At 45.2% G+C, this 25,565-nt stretch overlaps 1 protein-coding gene across 8 annotated transcripts in view; it reads right to left on the reverse strand.

The window, feature by feature from the left end:
- GRAMD1B (GRAM domain containing 1B) overlaps window positions 1-25,565 on the reverse strand; it is a 295,443-nt gene that overhangs the window by 69,863 nt on the left and 200,015 nt on the right. The window contains exon 1 of one of the 8 annotated variants that reach the window (XR_010593117.1): window positions 22,135-22,211. The exons of 5 other annotated variants lie outside the window; for them this stretch is intronic. Coding sequence is in view for 1 of the 3 variants with exons in the window: in XM_008164555.4 (XP_008162777.3) it covers window positions 7,298-7,308 (11 nt within the window). In the remaining 2 variants the exon portion in view is untranslated. Of the gene's footprint in view, window positions 1-7,297; window positions 7,318-22,134; window positions 22,212-25,565 lie in introns of those variants that run through there. 2 more of the 8 variants (XM_042851918.2, XM_008164555.4) reach the window with 2 other exon arrangements.

Consider the following 25,565-nt stretch of genomic DNA (forward strand, 5'->3'; position numbering starts at 1 on the left):
GGAGTATAAGAAAGCCTAAGGGAGGAGCTGGGTCAGAGTCTCTCTCTAGCTTTGGAGAGAGATGGACCTAGCTGCCTGAAGGAGCAAAGCAGACAGAGCAGTGCTGGGGAAGGGCAAGAGAGGCTCCAGCCTGGCAACTCCCCAGGCTGAGGCCTTGATAAAGGCCTACGCCGGTACTGGGGCTGGGAGGTGCAGCCCGGGGATAGGCAGAGGCAGCTGGTCCGACCCCCTTGCCAATGATGAGTGGCCTTTACAGACTGCAGTTTGTCCCAGTGAGAGGGGGCTGGATGATGACTGGCAGTAGCCACTGAGGCAGGGTGGGTATAGAGGGTTGAGGGTTCCCCTGGGAGGGGAGACCCAGCGTGTTGGGGTGCTGCAGTGGGCAGAACCCCAGGGTAAGGGGCACTGGCGTCCGGGAGGGACACGGGGGCCTGAGACAAGTGAGCCACCAGCCGGCAGAGGGTGCTCCAAGGCTGGAAAAGAGCTAATTCCCAGGGTGACCAGCAGGAGGTGCTGCGCCGGTGAGTCAGCGCTGTTACAATGGGGATGAGACGAATAACCACCTTCTACTGGAAGATTGTCTGGAAAGGTTTGTATCCATGGACGAATGGAGAATACAATGAACAGCAGTGTTTGTGAATGTTTACAAGTGAAATCCATGTTCTAGGAGCTATGCCTGCATCCCTTTGAGCAACAGAGAGACCCTCAGTACCAACCCTCTTGTCCTCCAGGGGTTCCAAGAACTCAAGCAGAACCACTGGTTTTGATTGAGTTTTCTGACTAATTTTGAACCCAGGATGTTCAAGTGGTCTTGGAAATAGGCAAAATGAGTTTGGCTATCCTAATATATACTGAAATCACACCACGTGTCAAAATGCAGCCACCTCTGGGTTAAAAAGAAACAGTTTAGCAGTCCATATCAACACTACCCTTAAAACAGTATTCTGCAGCAATGGTCAAAAACAATACAGCGTATGATTGTGATATTGAAGCATTTTGAGCTATTCCTGTAAAACATGATAGTATTTTTTAAATAATGATACCAAATTATTTAAGAGAGGAAGTGAAGAATATTAAATCCACTTGAATCTGCCAGATGTAGAATGTGAACTAGAATTTAGCCAGGACACAGGCTGGTGATCATTACATTGCAAACAGTACCCAGGAATTTTTTTTGACGTCCAAGATGTCTCATTTGAAAAAATGGCAACCTCAGCCACATAATGCTCTGGAGCAACACTGAGGTCACTCGTCATTACTGAAAGGGAAGAGCGCCACCTGCTGAATAACCAACACCACTTCCTGTAGCACCTGGTGTTCCTAAGAGGCCTCACAGCTAAGCCCTGACCCAGCCCAACCCGCTCGGCTTTGGAGAACTAACAGTATCATATCCTCACAAATAAGAGAATATTTTAATATCGACTTCATCCTCACATCCTACAAGAAAGCATCAAACTTAGTTTAAATTTTAACGAACAAACACACAGACGCTACTATCCCTACCTCTGGCTCCCCCATTTTGTCCTGTCTGCTAGACCGTAAGCTCTCCACGGCGGGGAACAGTGTTTATTTGGGAATATTATACAGTGCTGAGCACACTGGGCTTGATCCTGCAAAGTACTGAGCATTATGGTCCCCATCCAACAAAGTCCTTAAGCATGCGCTTAATTTCAAGTGCTTGTGTAGTCCTATTGACACACCTGAAATTAAGCACTGCATCAAGCCTACAACTGGCGCTACAAAAAATAAAAATACAATAATAAAGAGAACATGAAATCATAGTACCTAGGGGCCATTCAGAAAGGCTAATGTCAAAGCAATATCTCTTCATGGATTAGGAATGTGTAAAGAGAGAAGCATCTGGTCAATGAAAAAATAAAAAGTTAGTTCCATGTTCAAAAGTTAGAGGCGGACCCTTGTTATAAACTGTTTCCTCCACTTTCTACTTTGACATGGGTAGAACATGCCACCTATCTAGGTTTCTGTCATCTACTCATTATAGATAAAAAGCAACAGAGGGTCCTGTGGCACCTTTGAGACTAACAGAAGTATTGGGAGCATAAGCTTTCGTGGGTAAGAACCTCACTTCTTCAGATGCAAGAACCTCATTTCTTCATTATAGATAAGCGAGCCAGTAGGAATGAAATATAAAGCAATGAAAAGCAGTGCTCAAATTCAAACTGAAACTTGTGAGAGATTCCAAAATATTTCCTTCCTTCCCCTTCCATCCCCTCGCGATTTTTTATTTTTATTTTTATTCCATCTCTGCCCTCCTGGATTCTACCCAAGTGAGAGGTGTCACATTCAGGTTAGACAAACATTTGTCAGGTATACTTACTTCTGCCTTAGCTCAGGGAGATGGACGAGAGAAACTTGAGGTCCCTTCCAGCCCTACACTTCTGCGATTCTTCCGAGTGAGGCTGCTCTCAGGGTTTCTGACCCAAGAGGGAACAGAGATCTCTTGAGATCTCACAAGATTTCCTGCCCAGCTTTACACACCAAAGAGATTTGCATAATTCAGATCTGACACCAAACTTCTGAGTACTTTGCCAATTCCCTGAACTTTCTGAAGTTCACCTATTTCTGCTACTCAAAGTTTACGCAGGAGATTCCCGGACCCCCAATCTCCACCATATGTGAGCAGAACCCACCTGGAAGAACTAAAATTGAGGATAATGCTCAGTGATTAGAGGCTAATGAAGACGACGCAGCCAAAAAAGCTTCAAGGAATCTAGTGCTCCACACAGTATATACATAAGACAGCATGGCCCAATGGGAAGGGCCTTGGACAGGGAGTCACGAAACCTGAGTTGTATTCCCAACTCTGGCACTGATTCTGTGTGTCACCCTCAGCTACCTCTCTGTGCCTTGGTATCTATGTCTATAGAATGGAAGATAATACTTGCACATCTTTGGAAAGTGCTTTGGGGGCTCTATGGATGAAAGAATACTTATTATATAACCACAGGTTTCAGAGTAGCAGCCGTGTTAGTCTGTATCCGCAAAAAGAACAGGAGTACTTGTGGCACCTTAGAGACTAACAAATTTATTAGAGCATAAGCTTTCGTGGGCTACAGCCCACTTCTTCGGATGCATACAGAGTGGAATAAATATTGAGGAGATATATATACACACATACAGAGAGCATAAACAGGTGGGAGTTGTCTTACCAACTCTGAGAGGCCAATTAAGTAAGAGAAAAAAAAACTTTTGAAGTGATAATCAGTTTACCAGTGACTGAGCCCTGGCTTGTGTCTAACACTTAAAAGGGGCAAGGATCAATGTTTTATGTCTACATGGGCAAAGAATTTCAGTACAGCTGAAAGTTAACAGATTGGCAACACTCAAGATTGAAGTCATCTATCTACACACAAAGCAGAGTGTGTACTGGCAGCAGCAGCATAAACTACACCATCACCAGTGTGCCGCAAGCCTTACTTGAAGGTATCACCTCCAGTGGTAAGATCAGAGTTACTCTCTGCAGCTTTGCTGCGGAAACTGTCAACAAGGCAGATAATAGTGCTCTCGCTGAAGACAGCTTTTCTCTGATATGCACTCATGTCCACTGGAAACAGGGTTGAGACTCACTAACTCATTTCATGCAGGCTACCAAACAGCCATCAGATGATGATAACTTTTGGTCACTCCCAATCTGGATTGGCTTCAGAGTGGAAATCTAAGAATGAAAATCTCTATATATACCCTCAACCTACCGCCTGAGCTTCCCAGTCACCCGTGACTAGTAGCAATATGTTGCTGTTATTCAAACTACCCTTTGGGGGAAATCTTGTAAATTTAACAGGGTGAAACCAATAGGGTTGGACAGAAATTACACAGGATTCTATGAGCATCTCTCTATAAACCTATTAGAGTGTGGGATCCTTTTGACAGAATTTTTAAACAACCCTATAGACTTAAAAAGAACAGGAGTACTTGTGGCACCTTAGAGACTAACAAATTTATTAGAGCATAAGCTTTCGTGGACTACAGCCCACTTCTTCGGATGCATCCGAAGTCATCAGAATTTTTAAACAACCCTATAGCCTTAAAAAGAACAGGAGTACTTGTGGCACCTTAGAGACTAACAAATTTATTAAAGCATAAGCTTTCGTGGACTACAGCCCACTTCTTCGGATGCATCCGTTCTTTTTGCGGATACAGACTAACACGGCTGCTACTCTGAAACCTATAGACTTAAACAGAGAATTATATTCCAGCCATAGAATTCTAGAAGTTGGTTTAAAATTTCTATTGGAAAGGTTTTCATTCTCTATGAAATTCTACAACATATTGACATAGGCACAAGAGAGGATTAATCAAATCTTCATGCTTCAAGGTTCACTGCAGGTGTCAGGAAGGAATCTGCCCTCCACTCACACACGGCATTGCATAGTCAGTCAAATGTATTCTTAATAATGCCATTGCTTTTCTGTGAATCCTCTGATATTGGTCACTGCTAGAGGCAAAACATCAGACCTGGTGGATAAAGGGTCGGATCTCTCAAGGAAATTCCCACCTTGCTGTGTTTGAAACAGAGCACTACTTGTTCCCCGCTTCCCAGCCCACAGCGCCTAGCAATACTTCTGGAGATCGCAGGGAAGAGATGGGAGATGCTTTCAAAGCACCAGCAACAGTCTGGTAGCAATGTAAAGTAGGATGGTGACTTGTACTCCCAACCTCCGTTAATGATATTGTCAACAGTCCGGTAACACAAAAATCATATTTTTAATCGAGTACTGTTCGCCCTGAAGAAACATAAAGGACTTCACAAATTATTTACTGAAAATCCCATCCCCACTAATGAAATACAGCCATGTCCGTGGTAGAGTGAGGCAAACCACCCACCCGCACATGATGTGATGCACCAACAGTGGAGGGAAATTTGTCTAAATGTCAAACTTCTTCAGAGATGTGCTTAGCAGACTGGTTACTGGTTTCTAAGATCTCCACTGAACAGTCCCCACACAGGCAGGGGCACTGAGCTCAATGTCTATAACTTAATAAGGATGAAGTCAAACTAACTGGGATATGAATTTGGAATGAACTTGGGCTCCCTATCTCCCCACTATAGAGCTGATAGCTCTTGTGGTTTTATCGTGAGTCTCGGAATATTTGGTACTTTTCTGAAAGCCCCAGTACCTGGGGGCCCTGTGCTTACAGGAGAATTGCAGCTTTCATTAAAAAGAAAAAACACTATATTTCTAGCTCTCCTGGCAACCAGAGAGCACCCTAAAGGTTCTGAAAGCAAAAGACAATAAAAAGAAATCCAAAATTTATTTTTCATCTCATGATTGTGGGAAGCAGGGGAGTGTGGGGGACAGGAAGGGCTGACTTGATTTTTTCAATGCTTGGGACAGCCGATACTGTCCCTTTAGCAATATTCATGGGTAGGTATGTGGAGGAGTCGCCACAAAAATCCCATTCAATGCTGTTCTTTGGAAGGGGACCTATATGTACACCTCCCAGTGGTAACAGTATGACTACATAAGGTGAAGGACCAGATGCCCCTCTTTCCCATCCCACTCCCCCTCCCGCAACGTCCTCCCAACAAGGAGAAAACTGTAATCGGGGGAGGGGGTTGAACCTAGCAATGCCAGCGTCTTCCTGGACACGTATTCTTCTGGCGAGGGGAAGGAGTGGTAACAGACTGATGAATGTCTAGAGGAGCCTTGTGCCACATCATGCTAGTGACAACGCGGGGGTGGACAGGGAGATTGTCTTTCCCAGGACAGGAAGATGAAGCAAGAGGCTGACATCCTCCCACTCAGTACCTGCTGCTCATATGGATCGTCTTTCATAGGCTAATGGAAGGTGCTGTGATCTTCAGAGCTGGTTAATGGGGATCAAATCGATTTCCTCTGCCCGTCACCTGATGCTGCTCCAAGTTACTGTCCTGGAAATATCAATATTCCAGTCCCGTTCCCCCTCCCCCACACACACACACACACCCTGCCTGGCACAGCAACTCTCTCAAGCTAAAGGTTAAAAATAAGTGAGGTTGAGGGGCTGCCCAGTGTCAGAAGCCAGCAGTGCAGATACACAGAATCAGACAGAGGTGAAAACACCTATTAGATCATGCACAGTCCATCTCCCACCCCCACCCCCTATAGGGGACTGGTGCAGGATTGTTCTTGATACAGCATATTCTCTCTTGCTTTGTCCAGCTTTAGTTTTAAATGAGTCAAGCAGCTGGGGCGGGGGTTCCCTTGACACAGCCCACAGGTCCCCAGCCTGACAGAAAATTATTCCTAAAATTCAGCATAAAAGTTTCCTTTGCTTAATTTCATATTGCTGGACCAAAGTCGACAGCTCCAGTGTAACTTACTCAGTTAAAAGGACTTACCCCAGAGATGCATTTGGCTCTCGCAAAGTATCTGTATGTCTCTTTTAAAGAGCAGAGCAATTTCTGCGACAGAAAGGGCTATATTATCAATCAGCTGGTTACGGAAAAGCAAATCATTTTTCTCAGGGCAGAGGATTCATAAGTGTCCCACTATTGCTAAACACTGACAGTACATTCAGTCCTGCTTTCCTATCATCCCCCATCAGATACAAACCACCTGTGTGGACCCTGGCCTGTAAAGTAATACCATACACACACTGCCTTCCCCCATCATTGCAAATATATAAACAGGAGAGAATGGAATGCAAGGAGGAGACAGGGAGTGTGTGTATGTGTGTGTGTTGTAGCCAGGGAGCACATGGGTACACACACATCCCTGCAGCAGCTCTGGCTGCTGCTCCATGACGCATTGCTAATTCAACCATCTATCTGTTTTGGGTCCCCTTCTACCTCTCTCAATCCTCCCAGATGTTGAGACAATCAGCAGCCTCCTTTCTGAGTGTTGGGGCAGGGGGACGGGGGGGGGGAGAGAAAGGAAAGGGAGGGTTGGCAAGATCCGACTGATCGTGTCATTTTCAGCAACTGAAATCACTGCTTCAGCAATTCCACTGCGCGGGGGGCGGGGGGTGGTCGGGGGGGTTACCCCACCAAGAGGAAAAAACAGAGCATCTCTGCAACATGATGTCACACTCACTGCTTTGCAATCCCCCCCCACCCCCTGAAGAGAGACGAGCAGCAGCAACCAACATGGACTCCGGCTTTAATCTGCTTGGAAAGCGTATGTTCAGGCAGGAGATTTCTTCCTCCACCCCCAGCAATCCCGTGCAAGCCCACAGCGCCCAGAAAGTCTCTCCCCCCCGCATCCACATACGCTGCAAACAGAGCGCACCACACACAGAGGGGCAGAGAGAGACGCACAAGCATCAGCAGAACGAAGAGGAGAGGAGCACTAACCTGGTAGCCATTGGGGACCGTAGCACAGCGCAGAGCCGCTAGGAATTCATTCATTCATGCAGTGGTGTGTGGGGGGAGGGTACTCACCTCCTGGACTATTTCAAAGCCCTTCTCTAAAGAAAGAGGTGGGTGGGGGCTCAGTGGCTGAGCGAGCCCCCTCTTTCTGCAGCCCTGCAGAGCTCTGGGGTCCCTGCCATAGCGCCGTCTCTCCCCATCTCCCCCCACCCCAGCGATGTGGGCTTTTGGGTTATTTTATGTATCTATTGTTGGGCTGTATGTATGGAGGGCGCTCTGCCTCTCTCCCTGTCAGGGTGTCTCACACACAGCTGCTTGCTCGCTCTCACACGCACGCACACATCCACACACACGCACAGAGTCTGCTGGCTGGCTGCTGGTCGGTTTACATAATGCAACCCCTTTGGTGCAGTCAGCCTCCTCAATTATTCACGTCTGTCCTGAATGGTGCGCTGCCAGCGCTCTGGTTTTATACAAGGCCCCCCTGAACCTCAGAAAGTGCCTTCCAGCCAAAATGAAGCTTACAGGGGGGGTTGCAGGGACACCTCCCAGTTAAAAATCCAATGCGTGCACACACACTAAATATACTCTATGGAAGCGCGAAAGCTTGTCTTTCACCAACAGAAGTTGGTCCAGTAAAAGGTATTACCTCATCCATCTTGTTTCTCTCATAGATATATATTATATCCATATATCCCTATCTGTTCCTCTCATCACCACTACTTCAGACTATTAAAACTAATGGGAGAAAGTTCAAAACCTATCTGACTTTTACACCACGCAGGGCTTGTCTATCTAACAGGGAAGTTTTAGCTATTATACCAGTATAGTTAAGCAACAGTTATACCAGTCTATCCCCCAGCCCCAAAACTCACGGGAGGTTTTTTCAATTTATCTTAACCCCACCCCTTTCAAAGCAACATAAACTAAACCCCTCAAAAAGGCCCTCTTATATGAAAAAAGGGCTTGTCTACACAGCAAAATTAATTACAATAGTTATTATGCTTTCAAGTCAATCCCAACCTTAATCTGAAATAACTTGCAAGTGTAGACAAGTCCTTTCAAAGTGTCCAAGCAAGGGGTTATGCCCGTATAACGACCGCAATTTAAATTCACATTTTAGCTTATACCAGTATGACTTTGGGCTCTTACTGGGCTCTTCGCTTCCTTTTGTTGCATTTCACCCACTCCCCATCCTGACTGGGGTGGGTCAGTTTCTCTTTTGTTTATAATCATTTACACCTTTCACTTCCTAATGCACAAAGAGCCTGATCCCACAAGGTGCTAAGAAACATCAACTCTAGTCAAAATCACTGGGAGTAGAAGATGCTCAAAACTCAGCAAAAGTGCTCAGCACCTGGCAGGATTGGGCCACCCCACAATCCACTAATTGGGCTGCAAACACTATAGGGAATTTTAACTTGAAAATGCAGATAAGTGGCATTGTCTTTTTTTAACTTTAAGCAAACATTTCCACTATACATGGAATATCCATACACCTCTATGCTTTAAAAAAGTCTCATTATTAATTATTATTATTATTTGTATTAGCATAATGCTTAAAAGCCGTAGTGACGGTCCAGGACCCCATTGTGCTAGGCTTGTCTATACATGAAAGTTCTTCCAGAATAAGGTAGCATGCAAATATAAAGTGGAATTACTATTCTGAAATAACTATGTGTGGACAGTCTTAGGGCTGGTCCACACTAACCCCCCACTTTGAACTAAGATACGCAACTTCAGGTACGTGAATAATGTAGCTGAAGTCGAAATATCTTAGTTGGAACTTACCGCGGGTCCACACACGGCAGGCAGGCTCCCCTGTCGACTCCGAGTACTCCTCTTGCGGAGCAGGAGTACCGGCGTCGACGGCGAGCACTTCCGGGATCGATCCCAGAAGATCGATTGCTTGCCGCCGGACCCAGAGGTAAGTATAGACGTACCCTTAGTCCAGAAAAAGTGCACCTTTTTCTGGCTTATCTTGGTTCACTTCCAAACTGGATTTAACTAATTCAGCAAAAAGGAACTTTTTCCAGAATAAGTGCGTCCACACACAAATTATTCAGGAATAGTAATTCTAAGACAGTTATTCCTGAATAGCGACATCATTGCAGACAAGCCCAGAGTCTTACCCCTCTGCCATCTTCAATTATCTTCCAGCAGTTTATTGTTAAATATTGTACATTAACAATACATGCTATTTATTTGTTGTCAGTAGCACCTTCAATATGCTAAGCACTCTCCTAAACAGAAAAGTAGGTACAATCCTTGCCTCCAAGAGCTGACAAATAATAGTCTTGCCCATATATATATATATATACACGCGCACACGCTTGCATACGTGTGTGTGTATGTGTATGTGTGTGTGTACACATAAAAATATCTATCTCATACTATCACAATGTTCACAGGCCTAAACTAAGTAGCTTTACTGTGTTATTCCTGCGATCTAGCTCATGAATTACAGCTTACCCTCCCTACTGTTTGTAATATAGTACTGCCAATCCCAAGAATCCAAAAATCATGAGTCAGGGCCCCAAATCTCATGAGATTGGCTTAAAAATCAAAGATTTTATTTAAAAAAAAAACAATAAATTGGGGGTTCTCTTTATTTGTCTTCTGGTATTTGAACTGCAGGGTGCACCCAGATCATGTTTTCAAGCTTTTCAATGCAACCATGAGGGCTAGACACTTTTATTAAGACAAAAAAGGAAACTGAGATTTGCATCTGAAGAAGTGGGTTTTTACCCATGAAAGCTGATACCCACATAAATCTGTTAGTCTTTATGGCGCCACCAGACTCCTCATTGTTTTTGTGGATACAGACTAACATGGCTACCCCTCTGATACTTGAGTTTCTCACGTGATTACAGGACTACAAGTGCTCGGGCTTTAAGAGAAGCACCAAATAACAGAAGGCATGACAACAATTGCAAGAGCTGACAACATTCTGAGTCACCTTATCCAGTAATTCTGAATTTAGCCACGAACTGTGCAAAGGAGCCATAAAAGACAGAACCTTTCCCCCATGTGGAATCGCACTGATGTTCCCGGGACAGGATACAAGCCTAAGGATCCATCCATAGAATGAGGCTTTAGGCCCCAGTCCTGCAATCCTTTGTGCATGGGCTGACCTTGCATCAACATGGAGCCCCATTTAAATCAAAGGGACTCCACACAGCAGAGCCCTAAGACTTTAATTTATTGGACCATGTCTTAATGTTTTTTCCCTTCTGTGAAGTGCCTGGTACACTTCTGGCAACTGTATAAATCAATAATAAAAAGCACAATGGGGCTCTTCAGGGTGGCGCTTAAGTACTTCCACAATACAAATAACAATACTAAACAGTAATACTGCAGAATCACTCTCTACAGGTACAAAAACAGGGTGGAACAATAGTGCCACCATAGTTAAGGTTGCATATAGATTTTCATTTTAATGGGGCGAATGCATTCTATAAAATAAATTTTGAGTTAGAGGTTTAATTTCAAATGTTTACAGTAGTTTACAAACTGCTTGAATTTTCTAGAGCATTATTGGAGGCCGGGGGACCAACATCCTCTCCCCACCAAAAAACAAAACAAAACAAAAAACAAAAGGAGTAGTGACAACTATTTCTAAAAGCACTACATGACCAACATTTTTTCGGTGTCCAATGCTTTTGTATGACCCCTTTTGAAAATGCAGTAGAGCAGTCTGAGGTGTGAAATAAAATGTGTGTGAGCCACTGCTATGCATAGTTGGAAAGGATGTGTGTGAAAAGTTGCAACATGTTTTGTATGAATAATTAGGTTTTTAAAGTGACGGTTTTTGAATATCCATGTAAGAGGTATCATGATATAAGATATGATGATAGCATAGGAGTTATGTCAACACAATAATAGAGCATTTAGGACAGGGGCGGGCAAACTTTTTGGCCTGAGGGCCACATCGGGTTTCCAAAATTGTATGCCTCCCCAAACAGCCAGGGATGGCCCAGCCAACGCCACAATCTGACCCCCAACTTCTCACCCCCTGACGGCCCTCCCAGGACTCCTGCCCATCCACCCCCCACTACTCCCTGTCCCCTGACCACTCCCGAAACCCCGGCCCCTGACTAGCCCCCGCCACCCCATCCAACCCCCCCCTCTCCTTCTTGACTGCCCCCCCCCGGGACCCCTGCCCCCATGTTCCCCGCCCCGACCCCTATCCACATCCCTGCCTCCTGACCACCACCCTGAACTCCCCTGCCCTCTATCCAACCCTCCCTGCCCCCTTACCGCGCTGCCTGGAGCACCAGAGCTCCAGGACACGCAGCAGCTCTGCAGCAGCGCCGCCCGGCTGCCCAGAGCAGTGCGCCAGCAGCGCAGTGAGCGGAGGCTGCGGGGGAGGGGGAACAGCAGGGGCGGGGGCTAACCTCCCGGGCCAGGAGTTCAGGGCCGGGCAAGAGGGTCCCACGGGCTGTAGTTTGCCCACCTCTGGTTTAGGAGGATGCAGTGTTTCAGAGGATGCAATTCTAATCTACCCTAACAAAGTAAATCTCGTTCCTTCCCTCCTCCCACTCCTATGTGTGTTTTTGTCCCCCTCTAGTGGCTAAATGATATGTGACGATGCCCTTACTTGAGTCAATCACAGGGAAACGAGCCCAGAACGTTTGCATTTAGAGCAGTGATTTTTAACCTTTTTTCATTTGCAAACCCCTAAAAAATTTTTGAATGGAGGTACCGACCCCTTGGGAACTCTTAGGCGTAGTCTGCGAATCCCCCAGGGTCCATGGACCACAGGTTGAAAACCACTGATTTAGAAGCATGAGCTGCTACTACTTTGGCAAAAGGACTAGGACCATTAGGACAAAGCCAGGAGCAGACTCATAAACCTCAACATGTGGTGTTGCCACTACAGAGCAATGCAGAGCCATGCTATGTGAGCAAGGGATATACAATATTTTCAGTAGAAGTGCTTCAGAGCATTTTGGATTAGCCATGCTATCTTGCAGTGGTGGCATACAAAAAGGGGTCAATATATTACAGCTTGACAATACTTTGGACATGCATTAGCTCGTCTCCTCACTTACTTACTGCTGGCCCTGTCTGGCCAAGGCCATAGTCTCCCCCATAAAAGCCCCACATTCATGTACCTCCCTCCTCCAGTCAAATTAGTGCTCATCATGTAAAACTTTAATGGTGGCCTCAGTGTACTATAGAACAATTATTTTCCCAATGAATGGACTGTGTGACAATTAAATGTGTCAATCTACTGATACAAGGGAATGTGAGGTCACCATCAAGGTTTTTCATGATAGAGTGAGTTAGATGAACTCAAGGTACATATTGTCTTCTACTATGTACTGGAGATGAAGTGAATGCCTTTGGAGTGTGTTATCAAGAGCACTCTAGGCAACGTGAAGATGGCAAGCAGTAAGACTTTGCCCTTAACTTTTTATTTTCATGCTTTCAAGGATTTGTGTGCATCCTGATGCAATCTTAACTGTTATTAATTTAGTTCTGTTTAGGCTAATACACAAGGTAGGGAGAGCTTTGACCCAAATTGTGATAGATGAACGACAAATCTTTCAGGATACAGATAAAAGTTCAGCTACTTCTCCAAACCACTTGGGTCTAACAAAATTGGGCACTTGTATTTCCAGCCCCAGATGGGAGTTGTGAAAATAAAAAGTGATTTTAAACAAAAAAAAAGTTCAGACTTATTTTAGTGATATGTAAAGATCAAAATATTTGATAGTTCAAAGAACCCAGAATTTCAGATGCTTTCCCAACCCTTATCAGACCTCCCAAATATGGCTGGCGCTCTCACATTACATTTCAGTCTCTTCCTCCTAGCATTCAAGTTAGAAATATTGTGAAGACAGCATCTCTCATGGTATTTTGGTAGTACTAGTCTGGAACCAGGAAGTGCAGGGGACTCTGCAGAATGAAAAGTCATCGTGGGAAGCGGCGGAATTATTCAAAAACTTTCTGCAACCTAAAACTAAAAGTATCAGTTCAAGCTTGGTTTTAAGTGCTGGGGAATTCTTATTTTATCTGAATTGGTTTGTGCCTACCCCTGCATTTTATGATCCTGGAAACTTTCACCTGCAATGATCAATCCTTCCTCAGTTAGGACCTTGCCTTTTTGAGGCTCAGGACCTCATCACCAGAAGGACCAATATGCAGCACTTGAAGTCAAAGAATAAAGACTGGAGACAGGCCCAAATTCTAACCTTGGATCTGAAAAACCCAAAACTTTGGGACAGTTTGGAATCCAGCTCTCTATAATGAACCAAAGCAAAACTCTAACTCCAAACAGTTCTGGTTCGGGGGGTTGAAACCCAAACCTGGATACAAATTTTGTGGCTCAAGTCATACCCATCTTTAGAAAGGACAAAATTAGTTAGATTTAGGATTCTATTTAGCTGTACCACTTGAGAATTTAATAACGTAAGCCCTAAGGTTAGGGCTAGGGTAGAGATGCAGCGCCAGGTTTAGCGTTTAGCATGACCCACGGACAGTGTCCAAGGTGATGGCCACAATGCAACCTGAAGATAAGAGTTAGGAACAGGGCAGGACTGGATTATGGCATAGGTTGTAGCATAGCCAAGGCTTTGTGTCATGGATTTCATAGTGACCAGACAATGTGAGAAGATTAGTGTTATGGTGCAGGTTGTAGGACTAGAGTTAGGGTTCAGGGTTGAGAATTAGCATTAGCATTAGATATTTAATGCTGTAGGGATCTTGAATGCTGAGCGTAAACATAGTATGAAGTGTCCCCAAACCCTAGGACTAACTGGGGGAGTGACAGTGCCACATAATTAATGAATCCCCTGGAAAGGAAACATTCACAGCAGGGATACTCAGGTTACGTAGACCTGCTCGGAGGATGTTTTATCCAGGGTGGGCACTTCTCTGGCAAGCTGCTTAGAGATCACCCTAATGCATGATCTGTACCTCTGCTTCCTGCTGAAGTCAGGCATTCAGGCTGCTGGGGCTGGCTTCTGTCCTGCTGTCTCAGACCCAGCTGTAAGACAAGCTTACTCATTAATATTGCACATCTCAGGTGATGGGAAATGACGCACCTGTCCAGGTAATTAAAGTCCGAGGCTGATGATGGATATGTGGGAGGCAGTCCAGTAACGGTACATTTGGATCTATAAAGATATTGCTGGTGCTGAAGACAAACTTTGTATTTAACAGGAACATTTCTATCCTCTTCACACAGAGCTTATCTGAAGCATAAAAATGGACATTGGGATTTAAAAAGCCTGCCTATAAAATCTCAATGAGTAATGAATGATTTGAATTGGAAACAAAGAAGAACCCTCTGTCCCTTTGTTCAATTTCTGAACATGACCTATTTAAAATGTTTAAAATCTTAGGATTTTCCCCCCACTTCTGTTTCTGGAACTTCACCCAAAGGAGACATGTCAGAAATCTCATGAGAGGGCCTATGTTCAAGGGCTCTTTGCAATCTCAAGAGTCTCAGATCGTCTGGATTGTATTAACACTTTGCACACGGGTAGCATTTTTTCATATGAGGATGTCAAAATGGCTTTATAATATGTAGGTATCATAATTCCCATTTCAGATGGGGAAATTGAGGCATGGATGGAGGGATAGTCTGGACCAAATCACACAGCATCTCAGTGACAGAGACTGGAAGAGAATCCTAGCATCCCAACTCTATCCACTAGACCCTGCTAATAAATCCAAACTCTCAGCTCTGGGAGGTTAAACTTTTACTAGTCTCTATAAAGTAAACTTGTCTCCAGAGCCACCCACACTATCTGCCTCCAGCTACAATATGTAGAAGTAAATGCTCAGGCATTCACAGCACATTTAGTAACAGCTTGTGAATATGATGTGGGCAAAGAGGAGAGAATTCAAAGAAAGTTGTCAAATGATGCATTTATGGAATACGGAAGGAAGAATCCAGGGCTTCTTCGTGCCAGACACTACCCAAGAGTGGGAGGGAAACCCCAGCAAGTATGGGCAGAAACCCAAAAGTAGCTGACATTAACCCTGACACGCATAACTCCTGCTACCCAGACTACCTGCTCCCTGGTGTACAGAGCTGGATCAACCTGTTCCCCAATCCATGAAACAAGCAATTTTAAAACCAAAAGAGTTAAGAGAGCCTAGGAATATTCTGTCCCACTCCCCAACGCATAAAATGTCTCTGCCCCGACTCAGAATATTACATAGGTTCTAGCATTTTCCCAGTTGATGGAACAAGCTCAACGCCCTTTCTAGTATCCAGGGCAGGCATTTCCCATTCTGCAGACCACAGTACAGGCTCTCTCTTTCCCTCTAGGCATATGAAATGGTGCCTGTTCCATATCAGATGCATGGAATGGGCCCAGCCTTCTTCCTGTGTATAATATGTGCCTTAATCCCAGGGCACAGAACAGGCTCAGCTTTCTCCCTAGTTCATAATACTGCCCACTCACCAGGGCACAGAATCTGCTCCTTTCCTGGTGCACGTTATGGAATCCATCTGCCCACCAGGACACGGATTCTGTTCCCTCCATAACACAGAACATTGTACAGGCTCCACTCTCTCATCAGGGCACGGAATTCTGCTCACTAGTTCCCGCTCAGCGCACGGAACGTGCTCTGACCCCTCTCTCATACATAAACAGGCTCCAGACCTTGGAACCTAGTACTGTAGGGAGGCTCTGCTTCTGCTCCCACCCTGATGCACAGGGCAGGCCCTCAAAAACTTGTGGGCAAAGAGAGGCTTTGCCAAGGCTCAGCCCTCTCACCACGGCAGAGAGCAGGCTCTCAGACAGGTGCCAGATCAAGCACCCCCTTCTGGGTGCTCTGAACTGACAATGGCATTTTTCATGGCATGAGACACTGCAGCTGCCAGTGCTTGTGGGTTTCCACAGTAGCGGGGGAAGAAGGGACAGGCAATCGTTTGCTCAAAGGCACTGGGCCGGGAGGGGGGGGGGGAGGAGGAGAGAGAGAGATTGTTCTTCAGGAACAAAGTGTAACCATCTTAACTGGAGCACACAAAGAGCCAGTTCTCAGTAAGAACTTAATCCAGGATTAACAAGAGGTCAGCTACCTCTGCAAGGAGACTGCACAAAAAGAGACTAATTAGCTCTCCTTAGTGGCACAAAGGGAGCTGAAGATACTCAGAGCAGCATATCCTACACCTCAGCAAAGTAACAGAGCTCCACCCATGGTCTCCAATGTGACATCATGGGAATTTGCATGGAAGAACCCCTTCCCAGAATTAGGAAAGACAGGTTCACACTAAGAAAATGGGGGGAGGGGAACGGACTCAGGCTAAGTACACCTCTACTTCGATATAACGCTGTCCTCGGGAGCCAAAAAAATCTTACCGCGTTATAGGGGAAACCGGGTTATATCGAACTTGCTTTGATCCACCGGAGTGCGCAGCCCCCCCTGGAGCAGTGCTTTACCGCGTTATATCCGAATTGGTGTTATATCGGGTCGTGTTATATTGGGGTAGAGGTGTATCAAGACAACAAGATGTATGAGACTGGAGCAAAACCTCCCGGTGGAAGAGCTAGAACCTCCATTGCGTAGGACAATCATCTTCCTAAATAAAATTCCCCATGGACCAGCTGTCCTCCCGTTTGGGATTGCATAACATTCCTGGGGAGCCTACAGCAATTGCCTTTATGGGCAAGTAATATCAGTGAGGTTATTTACGGTGCTTTTAGCATTCTTTAATGTAATGTAACAGCTGGGAACAAGGAGGCACAGCACCAGGTGACCAGACATCTCTCTGCAGATCACAAACCAGTATTTCATAGATTACTGGTAGACTGCAGGCCCCAGGCTGGGAACCAATTGCTTGGAATATTAACAATGTAGATAGGACTAAGCACTAGGAAATGCACAGCAAGGGGTGGCCTAAATGACCTATATCGTCTCCATCTCGAATTTCTATGACAGGGGTCGGCAACGTTTGGCACGCGGCTCGCCAGGGTAAGCACCCTGGCGGGCCGGGCCAGTTTATTTACCTGCTGACGCGGCAGGTTTGGCCGATCATGGCCCCCACTGGCCGCGGTTCGCCGTCCCGGGCCAATGGGGGCGGCGGGAAGCCGCGGCCAGCACATCCCTCGCCCACGCCACTTCTCGCCACCCCCATTGGCCCAGGACGGCGATCTGCGGCCAGTGGGGGCCGCGATCAGCCGAACCTGCCGTGTCAGCAGGTAAATAAACTGGCCTGGCCCACCAGGGTAAGCACCCTGGCGAGCCGCGTGCCAAACATTGCCGACCCCTGTTCTATGATATTCCAGGAAGACAGCTTTTTATGGGATGAACATCCATGGGACTCCCAAGGGAATGGCAGAGAGCCTTATCGCTTGAGACATTAAAAAAACGGGTATTTCTGAGAACTGGATAGACACTTTAGATACGTGGCTGAGTAACAAGTTTTAGATAAGGGCGGCCAGAATCTTGAACTGGATTTTGTTTCAGGTTCAAGAGAATTACCTACCACAGGGGTCGGCAACCTTTCAGAAGTGGTGTGCCGAGTCTTCATTTATTCACTCTAATTTAAGCTTTCGTGTGCCAGTAATACATTTTAATGTTTTTAGAAGACCTCTTTCTATAAGTCTATAATATATAACTAAACTATCGTTGTATGTAAAGTAAATAAGGTTTTTAAAATGTTTAAGAAGCTTCATTTAAAATTAAATTAAAATGCAGAGCCCCCCAGACCAGTAGCCAGGACGCTGGCAGTGTGAGTGCCACTGAAAATCAGCTCGTGTGCCGCCTTCAGCACACGTGCCATAGGTTGCCTACCACTGACCTATCATTTTCAGGACCAGGAGTGGCAAATGCTGAAATGCCACCAGCAGCACAAGGATCTTTCCAGCCAAAGCAGAAGCCTAAATGCCACATATTTCATGAGAACAGCCCATTCTTGTGGGATTTCCAGGCAAGATTTCCAAGGGTATGTTTGAGACAAGCGGCACTGAGCAGAGGAAAGACAAGGAGATAAACAGTGACACTGGTGAAATCTGTGTCTGCAGCCAGCCGAGTTCTGTGACTTTTGTCATGCCCCAGAACTGGGGCTTCTGCTATAAACAGACTCCTCTCATTATATTCTAGTTCCACTTCCCTAGAGAGGCCTCCTCCCCACAACCCCCATTTCACACCCATATCAACAAAGACCCTCCCTCACATTTCATACCATAGAGACCCTGCCGTCACATCCAATAGCTCAATAAACCCTTATCAACAGAGACAACCCATTAGGTACCATCCTCCAGTCAAACATCCGCCACATTTCACAAGCCTATGAACATCAGCTCCCACCATATGCATATAAGCAAGAGACCCCATCAAATCCAAGTGTCTAAAAAGGAGACATGCTGGTCCCATTCAGATTCTACGCTGCTAGAGACAGAGAATGAGGCGCCTATGAACGGGTATAGTCTCATCCATTTCCACGTTCTGATTAAGCCACATCGCATTCTGCATTCATTTAAGAGATGCCACCCTAACATTATAGATCACCCAAGAACTCTAGGTTTATTCTACATTAATGAGGGAGAAAAAACATCGTCTTCCAATACAGGAGAGCAACCCCTTCCTCTCCAAACCACTTCACCTTCCAGATTCCAAAAAATATTTATATATACTTATTAATGCTAGGGGGGCAGAAGATAACAACACTGCATTCCCCACAGACACCAATTGCTTACACTTTACTCTTCACATATTCACAGAAGAGACCATTACATCATCTACTTTGACCTCCTGTGCATCATCATGGGCCATCAAGTGGAACCCAGTTACCCTGAATCATGGGTTTTGCTTTTTCTAGGGAGTCAATAGTAAGCAAAACCCCCAGAGGGATAATCTGTGCTGTACCTTTAAAAGGTGCAGCTCAGAACTCACAGTCCAAGAGGAAGTGGGATTAAGGTGGTTTTAAATCACCTTGGTACCCTCCTAATCTAGGGCTGCTCCAGAGGGTGCAGAAGCGCCCAGTGTAATTTAGAGAGTCTTGGGGGCCTGTCGAAATTATGACGGCCTCCTGAGCTGCCCTGTGACAGAATCTCTGCAGTGCTGCATGATGTGGTCCTGCCCCCAACATGCCCCCTACACCAGAGGCCATACAGCTTCTTCTGCAGTTCTTCTACCAGAGCAATCCTCAGATGCAGAGGAGGCATTTAGAGCCTCTTTCCACCACTCCAGCCCTTTTACTCATTGTAAAGAGGCCAGAGTGGAGGATCTTACCCACAGTGTGCTGTTGGGAAGCATTCTGTTGCTTGGGGTGCCTTTTTCAGGAGAAACATAATACCAATATTTTGATTATATATGGTCATCAAGAAAGCCATAGAACTTTAGGGTTAACTCCTCCACTTTTTAAAATAGTGACCTGGCTAAAATCCACAGCTGGTCAAAATTTTCTGTATTTTGAGTTTTTAATAAAATAACCCCATCCCACTCCCCAAAAATATTTTGATGAAAATTTTCATTGAAATGGCATTTCAGGCATTTTTAGATCTGGTTGAAATCTTTCAGTAATGGAAAAATTTAATTAAAATGTTGGCATTTTTTAAATTAATAAAACAAACAAAATACCATACACATTTTAAAAAAATTCCTACATTTTTTACTAATATTTTGTTTGTTTTTACAACTCTACTAAATTCAAACATTCCTCCTGCCTACATTCCACTGTCAGCTTCAACTGGATGTAAAAATCTTCTTCACTTCTTGTCCTAAACTGTTGTGTCTTGTTCCAGTGCACTGCTAAACAGTTGCTGCATCATTACCCCAGAAGTGGCTGCATTTTGCTGCTGGGTACCATGATCATGATTCTGTATAACCCTACTTTACAAGGCAATGGGAGGCTTGATTCAAATGAAACTAATAGGCAGCAGGTTTAAAACAAACAAAAGGAAGTATTTCTTCACACAGCGCACAGTCAACCCGTGGAACTCTTTGCCAGAGGACGTTGTGAAGGCCAAGACTATAACAGCGTTCAAAAAAAGAACTGGATAAGTTCATGGAGGATAGGTCCATCAATACCAATTAGTCAGGATGGGTAGGGATGGTGTCCCTAGCCTCTATTTGCCAGAAGCTGGGAATGGGCAACAGGGGATGGATCACTTGATGATTACCTGTTCTGTTCATTTCCTCTGGGGAACCTGGCACTGGCCACTGTCGGAAGATGGTAGAAATTACAATATCAGGGTTGGAAGGGACCTCAGGAGGTCATCTAGTCCATCCCCCTTCTCAAAGCAGGACCAATCCCCAGACAGATTTTTGCCCCAGTTCCCTAAATGGCCCCCTTAGGAACTGAACTCACAACCCTGGATTTAGCAGGCCAATGTGCAAACCACTGAGCTATCCCTCCTCCCCAGAATACTGAGCTAGATGGACCTTTGGTCTGACCAAGTATGGCTGTTCTTATGTTATATTTAGAACACTGGGGTCAATGGATTTTATTCATAGAGCTAAAGGAATACTTTATATTATTGCTTATTGTTTTACAGAGCCCAACAGAGTGCTAGGCACCTTGCAGTACTGATAAGAAAACATGGTCCCTGCCTTGAAGGGCTTATGATCCAAAAAGCCAGACCACACAATGAGAACTGTGTAGGCAGAACCCTGCACCCATTCCAAACCTCATGGCACAGGGGTTTGTCTGAGTGCCTCTCATTACAAGGTCAGTGCACAATTTAAGACAACAGCCAGAGTAAGGAAGGAACAAAATAACCGGGTGGGGATGAGGGAAGAAGAGCACACACAAAAAGCAACGATGCTGATTAAAAAGGAGAACAGCAGCGATGAAGAAGAGATCCCATTTAATTACAGGTCCATGTGGAAATACGCTATAAATGCTGTCTTCACTTGGTTTATTACACTGTAGGACAGATTTAAATTTGATGCTCTTCTATTTGGGGAGCACCAACATGCAGAGAGTTTTGCATAGACACTGGGGGGGTGAGAATCTGTAAAACTACTTCCCATTTCCCAGTGCATACAAATCCTACACTCCGTACAGGGAGACCCTCCCCCCCCCCCCATCCCCAATACATTCCCACTTCCAGTAAAGGGAAAGCGACCCTCACGTGCTTCATTCCTAAACAAACTACACATAAAAGAGGAGAGAATTGCCTGACATCTGTATAAAGCTTCAATAGTCACCAACACAGACAAGCAAACTGCACATCAGTTGTTCTGTAGCACTGGCTGTACTGCTCTCTGATGTTTCCCCCTCCTTCAAATCCCCCAGTCTTCTCTGCTTCCCACCCTAGAACTGCACCCCTGCTCCTCCCTACCTAACTGAGCCCCTAAGTGACTTCTCCATCCTTCCCCCTAAAGCGCTTCCTAATCCTTCCCCCAAAACACTCTCTGAACCATCCTCAAACCCTTCTCTTAACACATTTCTCTGGACCATCCTCCGATTCCTCCCCACTCTCACTGGTTGAATCATGAGACTCCCATATCCTCACCTGACCCCACTCCCCTAAGAAAGCCCCTGATTCCTTTAACCTCCTGTTGAAGTCACCCAAACCACTAAACGGCTCCCCAGTCATCATCCCCCACCCCCATTCCCACTAGCTGCTCCACGGGAGCCTCACTGATTCTCCCCTGCCTTCGATCACTGAAGCCGTACCTGCCCACGAGAGGCTCCCCACTCTATGCCATCCCCTTAGATACCCACCCCTGCACTGAATCAGGTCATCCCTTTCCCTAAGTGACCGCTTGATCCTGGCTGCAAAGGGCAGGCATGCTCCAGCACATACTGCGCTGATACATGCCCATTCTTGGAAGTTGGGTCCCCATTCTGTAGCCCGGCTGTCTGATTTTTAGATGAAAAATAATGAGAGAAGTAATATCAGTGTTACTTGTTAGGTGAATGCCATTCCCTAGGGCACAACAGCTGTGCGTCACCCCTGCTCCTCACCCCGCCGATGCCGACACCGAAGTCTAAACAAAAGACAAAAGTGATTCTGCTGGAGGAGAGATCATTAAACCATTCACGAATCTTACTGCTCCGATGCATTTTATGTTCTCAAAAGTAGTGGACAAAAAGATTCCCCAGTCTGCTAACAGCCTCACACAGCTGAGACAATGGCCTCTTTGCACCACGCTGCCTGGCTCTGGCATCTGAACTGGCTGCTGTCCACTAGAGAAGAAAAGCATTCACTGTCCCTTTAAGAACGCCCTCTATTCCACATCAGCCGGGGCTTGTGTTAACCCTGCCTGTACCCTTCTCCATTGATGCCCATTATTAACCTTCAAAACGTCCTCAATCCTTTAATCAGTCTTCCCCCAACCTCCTTCCCTACTGTGCTGGGGAGGACTGGAGGAACTTTTCTGGGCTATTATGTACAGTGGGGATTTGAATGCTTTTCCAGTGATTCCACAGAGGATCTGTATGAAGCATAGGCAGAGCTGTTCCCTTAGCCTCTTATGTGAAAGAGGAAAAAGGAGACCAGCAGGTGCCTAAAGAATCTCCCTTCCCTCTAACTGCATCATCGCATCTCCTATACGCCACCATTCTCTGAAAGTTTTCCCACACTGTCCAGGTACTTGCTTCTAAAGCCATCACACTGGTTCTCCACAAAGAGGAAACGCCTCATATTCACGAAGGAAGACCCTCAACACATACCAAAACCTTTGCACACAAATACAAGCCATCTTCTTCCCCAGCATGACCTGAGGTGAAGAGCACATAACTTTCATCCCAGTACAGCAGCCAGCAGTCTTCAAGGTAGAACAGACCATCTCTTCAAATGCTACCCTCATCCCAACGTGTGTGCAAATAACCTAGAGAGATTACAAGATGTAGAAGGCAACAAAATGCATCAGCTTGGAAAAGAGGAAAGCTAATACATTGGGGGGGAGGGGGAATAATCCAAAACATAGAAGGGCTTGATTCACCATGGTCTTGTTACATGACATCTTTCACACCTGGCAACGCGGGTATGAAATCCTACCACTCTGACTGGATAACATTTTGCACCTGCCTTGCACAGATGTGAATGAAGACCCAATGTGTCAGGCCCGGCTACTCACAGAGAGTGAGAAAGCAGCCGACCCAGCCTTAGAGCTGGTAGCCAGAGCAAATCAGACATGAATTTGCAATTCAATATGGCAGCGTGAAAGGCTAGGGCAATTTAGGGCTGCATACGTTGAGGTATGCAGGGAGATGACAAACTGGTCACACAGAATGAGTGTATCTGGAATAGCATTATAGGTGCCATATTACCAGAAATATATTGACAAGGGGGAAGGAGATCAAAGAAAAGCAACAAAAAATGACTAGGGGGCTGGAGGAGTTGATTTATGAGAAAAGACTAAAAGAACTAAATACATATAGTGATATGATAGTAGCCAACAAATATTTAAACAGTGTAAACACCAAGAAAAGAGAAAGTATATAGTGTACTAAAAGAAGGTATAAATCAGTGCAATTGATGAAAGGAAGGAAGGAAAATTTTAAGCTGAACATTGGAAAAAAAATCTTTCCAACAGTGAAAAGTAGGGAAGTTGTGGAAGCCTCATCAGTTGGCATATTTATAACTTGACTGGAAAAAATCACTAGTAAATGCACAACAGGGGACAAATCCTGCATTCGAAGGAAAATGGACTAATCACCTAATGCCATAGGTCTCTTCCATCTCTACATTAAGAATGTCTATGAATGTTCTGTAATAGCTAGCACTCCAGTTTCAGCAGCCTGTCAGTCACTACTGTCACCTAGTAATGGAAGACTCTTTAACGGTTAAGAAGTTTGTGTCAGGTTTGGATAAGCTTGTCCATCATCACTCAACACGTTCACACTGGTTTGCTTCACTGAACTATGTATGACCCCAAAACTCACAGTGAAACTCAGACAAATCCCTGTGTGATTTTTGAGTTTTAAAAGGAAAGTCTTGCATGGCTCTATCCAAACAACCTGAAGTTCTCAAGACCCCAACGCTGGGCTGGAATCCTTGAAAGAACAAGTGCTAGATTTCTGGTGCTTCAGGTTCCAATTATGAGAAAAAAATGTGCAGCATTTGGGCACTTTTGTTTTCTGTCCCAGAAGTAAAAGCTATTATCCAAATACTATTGAGAGGAAGGATGGCCTGATGGATAATGCACTGATCCAGGATTCAGGAGACCCGAGTACAATTCCCTGGCTCTGCCACAGACTCACTAGGTGACCTTGGGCAAGTCACTTAATCTTTCTGCACTGCGTCTGCAAAACATGGATAATACTTCCTTTTCCTCCACCCTTTGTATGTCTTGCCAATTTAGGCTGTAAACTCTTCAAGGCAGGGACTGTCTCTTACGGTGTGTATACAGCACCGAGTCAATGGGGCCCTGATCTCAGCTGGGATCACTAGATGCTACTATGATACAAATAATAACAATTAATGATTTAGAACCTTACAAACATGTCTGTTTCAAAAGTATTGCGCCGTTTCCCTACTCAGTTGACAGGACACACATCCTCTCATAATAGCCACAACTCAGCAACAACTAGCCTCCCACAACTTTACTCCCACGAGGAATGTCTGATCAAAGGCCACTGAGTGACTACTCATTTCCTAACGGCTGCGGCCTCAATGACCTCCTCTCAAGCAAAGTGCACTTCCTGTGAACCTCTTTGTGCTTGATTTGAATTTTAAAGGGGCTGTAAAGCATCAGCATGGCAGCTCCAGTCTTCCACAAACCTCCTACAATGCCTCAGCCTTCAGTGCAAGTCTTTCTTCACAGCACTTGATGAGTCACCACCACCTACACCAGGGATGGATGAAACCTTGTGAACTATTTTTCCTGAGTTCTTAGGATGTGCAAATCAGGTCGTCTTGTCAGTTAAACCCATGTATGTTTGGTTGTTTGCTCCCCCAAAGGTGTTTCAATTAAAAGAGTGACAAAGAGTCCTGTGGCATCTTCCAGACTAACAGACATATTGGAGCATAAGCTTTCATGGGTGAATACCCACTTCGTCAGATGAAAGTAGTGGAAATTTCCAGAGGCAGGTATAAATAAAACAGGTATAAAAGAACAAATCTAGTTAAGGGGACATCTATGTTCTCTATTAGGGATAGATGAGCATTCCAAAAAGCTAGATTGGTATAATAAGGTGCCCTATATTGAGTATATTTTATTTTTTCATTGGCATTTTTCTTTCCCAAAGCCATCCTCTCCCCTCATATTTGTTTTTTGCTCAACCAATTCTCTCCTCTATATTTCCACCAGGACTTTTCCCCCCTTTCTGCTTCTTTTATTCCACTCTTTCTCTTAAACAGAATGAGAAGATAGTAGCATTCAAGCTGAATTT

This window comes from Chrysemys picta, chromosome 16 (assembly GCF_011386835.1).
Source record: "Chrysemys picta bellii isolate R12L10 chromosome 16, ASM1138683v2, whole genome shotgun sequence".
In the NCBI taxonomy this organism is placed as follows: domain Eukaryota; kingdom Metazoa; phylum Chordata; order Testudines; family Emydidae; genus Chrysemys; species Chrysemys picta.